This window comes from Tachypleus tridentatus, chromosome 6 (assembly GCF_004210375.1).
Source record: "Tachypleus tridentatus isolate NWPU-2018 chromosome 6, ASM421037v1, whole genome shotgun sequence".
In the NCBI taxonomy this organism is placed as follows: domain Eukaryota; kingdom Metazoa; phylum Arthropoda; class Merostomata; order Xiphosura; family Limulidae; genus Tachypleus; species Tachypleus tridentatus.
In genome coordinates this window covers 43,561,289-43,571,659 of record NC_134830.1, presented here as the reverse complement: position 1 = coordinate 43,571,659, position 10,371 = coordinate 43,561,289, and the positions used below count along the sequence as shown (strand labels likewise).

General features: G+C 30.2%; 1 protein-coding gene across 1 annotated transcript in view; it reads right to left on the bottom strand.

Annotated features, from left to right (window-relative positions):
• Positions 1 to 2,474: 2,474 nt before the first annotated feature.
• Dtd (D-aminoacyl-tRNA deacylase) overlaps positions 2,475 to 10,371 on the bottom strand; it is a 28,804-nt gene continuing 20,907 nt past the window's right edge. The window contains exons 4-6 of the mRNA XM_076504336.1: positions 6,569 to 6,701; positions 5,414 to 5,505; positions 2,475 to 2,682 (exon numbers count right to left, since the gene is read on the bottom strand). Of these exons, the coding sequence (XP_076360451.1) occupies positions 2,638 to 2,682; positions 5,414 to 5,505; positions 6,569 to 6,701 (270 nt within the window). The 3' untranslated portion in view covers positions 2,475 to 2,637. The remainder of the gene's footprint in view (positions 2,683 to 5,413; positions 5,506 to 6,568; positions 6,702 to 10,371) is intronic.

Below are 10,371 nucleotides of genomic sequence, written 5' to 3'. Positions count from 1 at the left end.
AGAAGTTGAAAAGAAGAAATAACGTGTTTGTGTCTGTACACACACTGTATACGTTCAAAATACCGTATGCTCAGAAGCATAATGTAAGTACAAATAATCAGTTGTATTTTATTATGGTTCATATGTATTACTTATTTAGGTATTCAATATATGAAATTATTATTATTTTTTATTAAGATAAATTTTCTTTTCTGTTGTTTCCACTTCATAAGAAAAAAGTTACTCCATACATTTATAGTGAATAAATATACACTTGTTTTTAATTATTATTTTGAATACGTATAACTTTTAATTATCATGAATATATGCAACATTTCTATCAAAGATGAACACATTATTTGAATAAATCAGATCAGCTAATTCATGATGACAAGAAACCAACTTGAAGAAAAATTTATTTTAAAGACGGCTAGAATGGGTATTAAAACTCTAATTAAAATAGTTTTAAAACTCTAATTAAAATAGTTTTAAAACTCTAATTAAAATAGTTTTAAAATTCTAATTAAAACAGTTTTAAAACTCTAATTAAAACAGTTTTAAAACTCTAATTAAAACAGTTTTAAAACTCTAATTAAAATAGTTTTAAAACTCTAATTAAAATAGTTTTAATACCCATACCAGCCGTCTTTAAAATACAGATTAGAAAATTAGTCTTAGCTTTGCTGTAAAGTAATAATCTTTTCCTGATCCTATTATATTTGTAGAGTTATGTTTCCAATTAATGTATAAATTGAATAAAAATCAATCTGTAAAACTATCTATTAACAATTAATATTGTGATAAAATATTTCAATATTTTTAAGTTACAGATCTACGTAAAAAAAATTGTATGTTTAGATCATTACAGTTGATGTGTGAAAGGAAGTATCAATAGACATAATAGTTCACGTGCATCAACTACTTTTTTAAAATCTGTGTCTGAACTGTTAATACACTGGTGTCTGTTTCCAAAATTCAACCATTGTTTGAATACAATGTTACCAAAATTTTCACTTCAAGTCAAACAGTTACAGTTATGAAAATTCTCTTTTAGTTGTTCTTAGTCACGATATATTTGTAGGAAGTGTTATTAACTTAGGTTGTATTCTATTAACACCTTTGGCCAATAGAGAAACTTATCACTTCTAGACATTTTACTTCCTATGGTCCACTGAAAAATTCAAAGTGGTGAGAAATTCAGTTTCCATAATTCATTTATCTGTTGTAAAGAGGTGTAGTTTTACCATTAAAATTTTTTAACATTTCACATTTATGACAATACATATGAATTATTGTGACATAAATATTTACTGGCATTAATCAGTTATTTATAAGATGTAGAACTAAAATTGGATTCAATGTGTTTTCAACTGCTTTCAGGATATATACATATTAAGGTTTAGAAAGGGCTTGAATTTTTGACAAGAATATTTTGTTTTTGGTATTGTTTTAAACATTTCAGAAGAATACTGAAGTAAGCCTATCTACACCTTAAACATTGTATGCACATACATCTCACTGTTAGAGACAAAGTGTTGTACAGAAATAAATCTATTATCATAAGAATAGTTGTTAAAAAAAACTTCTTACTATTCTTAAGTAGGTCCCCCTTAAAAAGCAAGTTAAATAATGTTCATGTCTTCTGAGCACATCACAAGATAAGGAGAGACTTAGGATTCTTTGTGTAACACCTTAACACACAACATCTAAGAATCAAGCAATCGCTGCACACCATTTTTTGCTTGTAACAAATTAATCCTTTTTTCATGCATCACCAACTTATGATCCCCTGCTGGTACAGTGGTAAGTCTACAGATTTACAACACTAAAATCAGGAGTTCTATTCCCCTTGGTGAACTCAGCAGATATCCTGATGTGGCTTTGCTATAAGAAAACATACACACTAACTTATGGAGTAATCCAATATCCCTGCTTGGGTATGTACATAAAATAAATAGTGGAATTTACAAAATGAAAAAAGCAAGTAGCAGCAATAAACATAGGTTGACAAGATACAAAAAATAATTTTAAATATTTTAGCACCTTTGTAATCAAGTTTGGTTATATCACTGTTAAGCACAAAACTGCACAACACACTGTCTGTGCTGTGTTCATAACAAATACTGAAATTAAGTTGTTTTTTTAGTTTGTACATTCCCTCATATATACTGCTTAGCCACCAAGTGGGCTATCATTTCAATCAAGTGTCTTCTTCAGTTTCCTCAAATTTTGATTTGTTTCTTACTGGAAATGAATGAAAGTTTAACATTTTGTCTTTTTTTTTTCTTATCAAGTTAACAGTTAAACATATAAATTTTAATTACTATTACTGTAAATATAATTAAACTGTAAAAAGAAAATGATGAAAAACTTGTTTGTAAATAATAGGATATTCACAAAAGTTTGAATGTTCTTGTTTCAATAATTAAATTAATAATTTCCCTGGCTAAAGAAAAGTTTAGTTCATTTTTTTTTAAAGGAAGTAACTGGTATTCTGATGTTCATCCAGATTTATTGTTTTAAGATAGAACTGTACTAATAAAGCCATTAAATGTGGTACAAAATTTCAAATAAATATAAAAATCAAACCATTTATGATACAACCTAATTGTTTTTTTTATCTATAATACAATACAGAAGTCTTCAACTTTCTGTCTGTTACAGGTTTTCTTCTATATTTTGATGATTAGGTTGTGGTTCTTTCTGTAAAAATAGAAATGAGTTATTTAACTGTTCATTGGGACATAATTAATTTGTAAAATCAAAAATCACGTTATGTGTATTGATCAATAAAACAAAAATCAAAGAAAACTTGCAACAGTTGAGCTTTAGTTTGTATATTTATTTAATTATTTTTTTTCATGTTCTAGATAGAGGGTTCCCAAACTTTACCAACCAGCAACCCATCTGTGTAGCTAAGTATATTTATTTAATTATTTTTTTTCATGTTCTAGATCGAAGGTTCCCAAACTTTACCAACCAGCAACCCATCTGTGTAGCTAAGTAAGTATATAGTGCCTATGTTTAATTGAAGGAGAAGGGTTAGTGTTCTAATATATTTCAGTAAAGTCTAGTAATTCTCTTGTATTCTGTCTGTTTAAAAGTATTTTGGGATCATTACTTGACAAGTGATTTTTAAAAGAACATATGTTTTGAAACTGTAACTTTAGGAACCACTGAACCAGTATTTGTGAAATACTTCAAAGTGTAAATATAAAGCTCAGGTAGTAAGTACATAAAAATTGATAACTACACCCTTGTACAAATTAATTAAAACAAATGGTCATTTTACAACATTTTCAGCATGGCGGCCCGGTGTAGGCTCGCTGCACCCACTGATTTCTTTTAATAGTCATTTTTTCACACAGATGGCATCATTAGTTGTGTTTTGTAATACAGTCAATCTATTTTTTGGATATATGACAAAATTTTGAGGAATATTACGTCATTCGAAATTGCGTTAGGAGGGCAAGGAGACCAGTCAAAAAACAACTTCTTACCAACTCAATGAAGAAAAAACGGTATCAATGGAGTCTGAACTACAAGAACTGGATGCAAGAACAATGGAGGAAGGTGTTATTCAGTGACGAGACTCATTTCTTCGTACAGGGTCAAAGAATTCTGCATGTTCGCAAATCTCCAGGTGAGAAACTTTGAGAATCTCACATCAATCAGTTTGAAAAACATCCCTTGAAGAAGATGTTTTGGAGATTTTTCAGCTACTATGACATCGGAGGACCACAGTACATCAAAGTTTTGCAGAGAAGAGTCGTTCCAGATTTGAAAAAGAGATTTCCAGATGGATCTGACATTTTTTCAGCAAGATCTGGCTCCGTGCCACATATCGAAAATTGAATTTTATGACTACAATGCAAATAAAGGTGCTGGACTGGCCTGGAAACTCTCCAGACTTAAATCCTATTGAAATTCTTTGGGCAATTTGTAAAGAAAGACTTAGGGGAAAAGACTGTACTATGAAAGATAAGCTAATTGAGGCCATAATTGAGGTGTGGTACTGCGATCCAAAAATGAGTAAAGATTGCAAATTAACTCGTGGACTCGATGCCAAAGCAGATTAATGATCTTCTGAAAAATAAAGGTGGTCATATCATGTATTAGATTGAGAGTAATTTTTGGATTCTCAGAAATAAAACAAAAAATTGAAAAAAATCATAATTATTCGTCTTGTTTCAATTAATTTGCACAAGGGTGGATATTGCTTCAGTATTTCTGAAGTACAAGTAAAATCAGCACATAATAAGAATAAATAATTTATCTAAATGAAAACGAGACTAATATAAACATTGCTTTAGAATTTCCCAAATGGATACTTCTTTAAGAACAAGTAAAAATTGTCATAAAGTAAAAATCCTGAAAAGAATGGGTCTGTGTAAACAATTCTTATAATTTTCTTTCTAAAAAAGACAAATGATCTACAAAAATATCTGTTAATTACATGGGTAAAAGCAAAAGAGTTAAAAACTTGACAGCAATTAATTCCAGTGTACAGTTAAATAAATAGCACAAAATTTAATCTATAAGAAACAATGTTAAGTTTTCCAAATAATATAGCACAAGCCAAAGATAAACATCTGAAGGCTTTAATCTAGTATTTTTATTAAAAATGCATTAATAATGGTGATATTTCATTATAACAATTAAATATCACTTATTAAAACAATAACAACATTAATCTTCAAAGTGAATGGTAAATTAAATATTTTCATAAAGAATAGACCCCAGTGTGGTTATGGAAGATTTAAATTAAGATCATAAACAAAATCATTTACTGATTTCAGCTTCCAAGAATTAATCTTAAATTAAAATGATTATGACTTAAGTTTTTCCTTTTTACATCAATTCTTTTAAATAAAAGGGTGGAAGACTTTTTACTGATTTTAAACATACACTTCTATCACCAGTTCTATAACTTAAAGTATGTTGAGGTCAGAATAAAAAAACAAAAAAAAAAACATTACTGGTGAATTTATAATCAATCCATTCAGGTATTTTCTAAGGAGTTTCTTCAAGTTTATCATTATTATTACAAGAATATCAGTTAGAATTTCCAGCTTCTACTGAACATTTTAAAACTGATTAATGAATAAAGACTGTTTCAAATAAACACAATTACTTTCACATGCTCTTGTTTGTGAAATAATATTTTTGTTTAAACTTCTTAACAACATAAAAGTAAATATTTCTCCAGAACTAATCCTAAGTTATATTTTGGTCCATATGTCCCATTATAGGAATTTAGAACTTAAAGATTTTTGCTTTTGTTATTCTTCATTGAGCATGTATACACATGTGTGAAATAAATACATCATTAGCCAATAGAACTTAGTTTTTTGAAGAGTAACATGTTTTTGTATTTTTTTAATTTAGAAAAACAGTCATGAGTTATGAAATAATATAAATTTTACTACCACACCTTTGTTGGCTGTTGAGGATTAGAGTCTAGTTGTACTGTTACCGGCCCATCATTTTGTATATCAACTTGCATGTAAGCACCAAATACTCCATCTACATGAAAAACATGTAAAAAAACTATTGTTTTTCAGAATTTGTATGCTATAAATCAAAACAGAAATTGAAAAGGTTTTGTTTCTTTAATTTCACTGGTCTATATAATATAACTCACATAGACTAATTTATGTACCCTCTGGTATTAGGATCAAAATAAAAATAAACTTCACAGTAAGTTACTTTTTGTAAATGTGTTCCAATGAAATTTCCCAAAATACCCAAAGTACCAAGTTTTTGTACAAACAAAACAATAGGGGTTTTCAAGTTTATTTTGATTGAAGTAATTAACAGGTAAATTAAATAACTTGAGCTTCCAATCTAACTACTGTGCATGTACATGGATCTCACTTTGCTTCATACTTCATACAAATATATTTTTCTAAGATATATATTTAAGAACTACTATCAAAAATGGTTTCTTTTTGTTCTTCTTGTTTTAGATTAGTGTTTACTAGTATAGAATTGATATCAATTAAAATCATGGGTATAATCAACTAATAAAAAAATTTACAAATCTTGTACAGTTTGTCTCAAAAAGGTTTGGAAGCATTTGTGATATAAGGGAAGATAACTACTGTGAGGAGACCAGTTTTTTCCTTTTATAATTGTGGATTTTCTTCACACAGCAAAGTACAGGTTTTGACACTAAAATGACTGGCAGTTTTCACCCTTAGACACAAAGAAAGTAAGATATCACAACTCTATAAATGAATAATTAGTGGCAAGAGTTCTCAGTAAAGTGAAATAACCTTCCTGCAATGGTTTCTGTAACTTTAAAAAATTTCAATGAATTTCATAAATGTTACACTTTCTTAATGGAATTCCTATCATAAGACATGGACCTATTTTAACAGGACTAAATATATTATCAAAATCTTTCACTCATAATCTGTATTTAAATTAATTAAAAGAAATAATATCAAATAATAAGACTTGATAATTCCCAGTCATGCAGAACATTAAAGCAATGTTTTACCTTTATACTAAAGTTAAAGTTTTAAATCTTTGGTACCAATGTAACATACACTGGCAGCATCACATAAATTTCTTTATCACCCACCTTTCACCTTTTCAGGGACATAAGCTTCTTTCAGTTTCTGCAGAAATTCTTCATAAAAGACTTGAGACTGTTCTGGTGCCATTGACTGATGAAAGTCTAGTTTGTTGCCTTTAAGAATACTATACAATGTAAACTGCAAGATACAAAAATTGATCAGTTACAAATGATAATGTTGAAAATGACCTGCAAAACTAGTAAAACTAATATTGTATGAAGGTAATAAACTATTAAAGACCACTTGATTTTGCAACATTAAAACTAATCTTAATATTTTTCAACATAAATTTTTTTATCTTAGTTTTTCTGTTTTGTTTTATTTTTATTTGTAACAAGAAATTACTGAATAATCATATTTATTAAATGAAAGGCTTAAAGCTCAAATATTTAGATAAAATTAATATTTTGGGTACATCAGAACCCATATACACATACACATGTATATGAATAAAAAATATTTGGTGTTTTGTATTACTAACAAAATCACTACAGTAATGTTTGTAAAGTTACAAGTAAATGTAATGTTTAAATCACATTCATAGGCTAAAAACAGTACAATACACTACTTTTCTTATAATACTGTATTAAGTTAATGTAATCAGAAATACAATCACCACCTACGCGTGTATATTTGGTGGTTAGTTTTAGCAAGCAGCAGTAGATTTGGCCACAACTTCATTAGAAGTCAAATTCTAGGAAATTATTTATAGCTATGGGAAAAGTTCTAAATCATTATTATTTGCAACAGAAAATGTTTAAAAATGAAATGTCTTTTCTAAAGAAAAGTATTTTTCTCTTGTTTACCCAGATCTATTATGTAAAAAAAGTAAAATTTACAAAAGTAATCAACACATACGCAAGTTCTTATTTCAGAGAGATTAATAAAGATGTTTTTACTGTGCAAATAAGAAAACAATATGTTATACATACATGAAACAGAAAGATGCAAAATTATCATAACTACCATTTTTATAAACTTTTGATAAACATTTGCCAAAAATTTAAAATCCTGAATTATAACTATGAGAAACACCAATCTAAACTTGCCACTAAAAGCTGAAGTATACAGCAAATTTTGAAATGAGTTTGCATTACTAAATAGGTAGAATACAAACGTAAAATGGTAAACTTAAGATAAGTATGGCTGGTACAATACTATCATTCTATTGCTCAGTACCAGAGAAGGAAAGTAAAATAGACAAAATGGGAAACCCAAAAAAATGCTTTTCTCTAGTATTTGTAACGTGAAACAATAAGAGCAAGTGAAATGACAACCATTAATATTTGTAAATCAACTAATGCCTCAAAAAACAGAAAACAAATCAGTGTAACATCCTTCATTTACAGGAAGTGAGGAAACACTATGGCTTTCAGTAACAGAGACAAATCTATGAAAAATTAATAATATAAAAATAAATAAAAACCCAAAATGTAGATGTATATGACTTGGGTGGTTGGTTTGGCATTTTATGGCACAAACCAACTGAGCTATCTGCACCAAACATCTGGTAAAAAGTAAAAAAAAAATGTTAATATTCATAAAAAGGAATCAAGGTAAAACAAAACAAAGTTTAGTTTTTGAATTAAAAATTTAAATAGTGTTAAATCAAATTAAAATATCTAGTTTACAGCAGTAAAAGAGAAAGGTCTAAAGAACTTTTTGTACCATAATTTTAATTATCATAACTTGCCAGGATGACTAACTGGTAAGTTCAAACATCTGCATTAGTCACCTGAAGTTGGCCTTTCCAGTCCAGGTTTTGAGTTATTTAACGTCACGGCCATTTTCAGAAAGTAAAGTAATACAAGTTTTAAACAACTTTCTGTAGCATAATTTTAATTATTATAGCTCACCAGGACAACTAATGAGCAACTTCAAACATCAGTGTTAGACACCTGAAATTGGCCTTTTCAGTCCAGGTTTCAATTTATTTGACTTTATAGCCATTTCCTAATTTCATATTAAACTGGTTGTACTTTAATTCATAAAAAGGAATCATATTAAAAAAAAGGACTAATTTATGAATTAAAAACTTAAATAGCATTAAAAAGGTCAATGGCCTTTAGGAAACTAAAAACATTTGTAAGGTGGATAGTGTCACCATCACCAATGATACTGTCCAACATTATGGATAAATTTTGGGACAAACACATCTAAAATGGTGCCATTGTTGAAAGTCATAATGACAACAAGAAAGTAAAATGTGCCTTATTGTGGCCTGAATGTTATACAGACAATACATTGGTGCATCAATTCCAGATTAAAAAAACTGTGACCAATGCATAGTCTAGTTAGGACAACTACTTCTTTCTGATCCTTACGGAAACAAGACGACCAAAGTCCAGTACAAGGTTTTATTTGGAAAAAGCTTGTTTTCACATTGCTCACTCCAAGTTGACTGCCAACTGGCATGGAACTGAGCCTTGAATACAGGACCATAGTCCATGAACACGCACAGCAGTGACAGCACCAGAGCAGAGAGACTTAGCTGTAGTGTCATCGAGCTCATTCCCACAAATACCAATGTGGCTGGTATCCAGAAGAACTGGATAGAAGTTGATGTCTAAAAAGAAATGGGCCAGTCAGTTTTGAATATTGGTTAGAACAGAGTGAGAACTAACATGAAGCAATTCAGGGGCCAGTAGAGAACTAATCGAGTCAGTATAAATAATGCAATTCAAGTAATGCTTAGATTCTATGTAATCCAGAGCAAGAGAAATGGCATACAGTTCAGCAGTAAACACAGAAACTGTACAAAGGATTCTGTACGCAACCATCAAACCACAAGAAACCATAGTAGAGCTCACACAGTCACCTGATTTCAATCCATCTCTATAAATAGGAATGGAAGGATTGTTCAAAAGTTGTTCAGCAAATAAATGATGGTACTTCCAATCAGGAGTATATGCCTTTCTCAGATGATTTAAAGAAAGGTCACATTTGTTGATTGTAATAAGCCATGGTTGGATGGGCTGACCAATGGATACAGCGAAGTGATCAAAGGACAGACCCAATTCATCCAACTGTGTTAGCAAATGCTAACAGGAAGAATGGCAGATCATCTGTTCTGAAAAAGTATGGCCCACTGAGGAAGGAAAACACAACCCCAAGTGGGATGCTGTGCTAAGGATTAAAATTTTGAAGCATACAGTAAAGACAGTTGCAAACAACAAAGGTGTAGAGGAGGTTCATGAAACTCTGTGTACAAGCTCTAGACTAGGGAAGTGCAGAAAGCCCTGGTGAAGAGCCAAAGTCCCTGATGATAAATAGAGGCCAGCATCTTCAAGGCCAAGGTCCTGGCAGAGCCATAGACCAGGGACCTATAGTCTAGTTTCGATCCAATAAAAGCATGATATATCTTTAGCATTGAACATCGATCTACTCCCAAAGTGGTGGAAGAGAGGACATAGAGAATGTTCAGTGCTCTTGTACATTTGACTCATACCTGCTTGATGTGTGGTACAAAGGTCAGTTTACAGTCAAAGATAAGCCCCAAGAACTTTGTCTTAAGAACCATGAATAGCACAACTTCACTGACATAGAGATCAATATTTGGGTGAATACCCCAATGGTGACAAAAGTGCATGGAAATGGTTTCAGAGAGAGAGACGTTAAAATCATTTACTGTGGTCCACTTCAGTAAACAATTGAGGGCAGTCTGTAGCTGCTGCTCAATATACCTCATGTTCAATGACTGACATGAGATGTGAAAGTTGTCAACATAGAGCCCGTTTGCAACAGTAAGAAGGAGTTGTTCAGTGATGGCATTAATCTTTATACTGTAAAGTGTGACACTCAAAACACA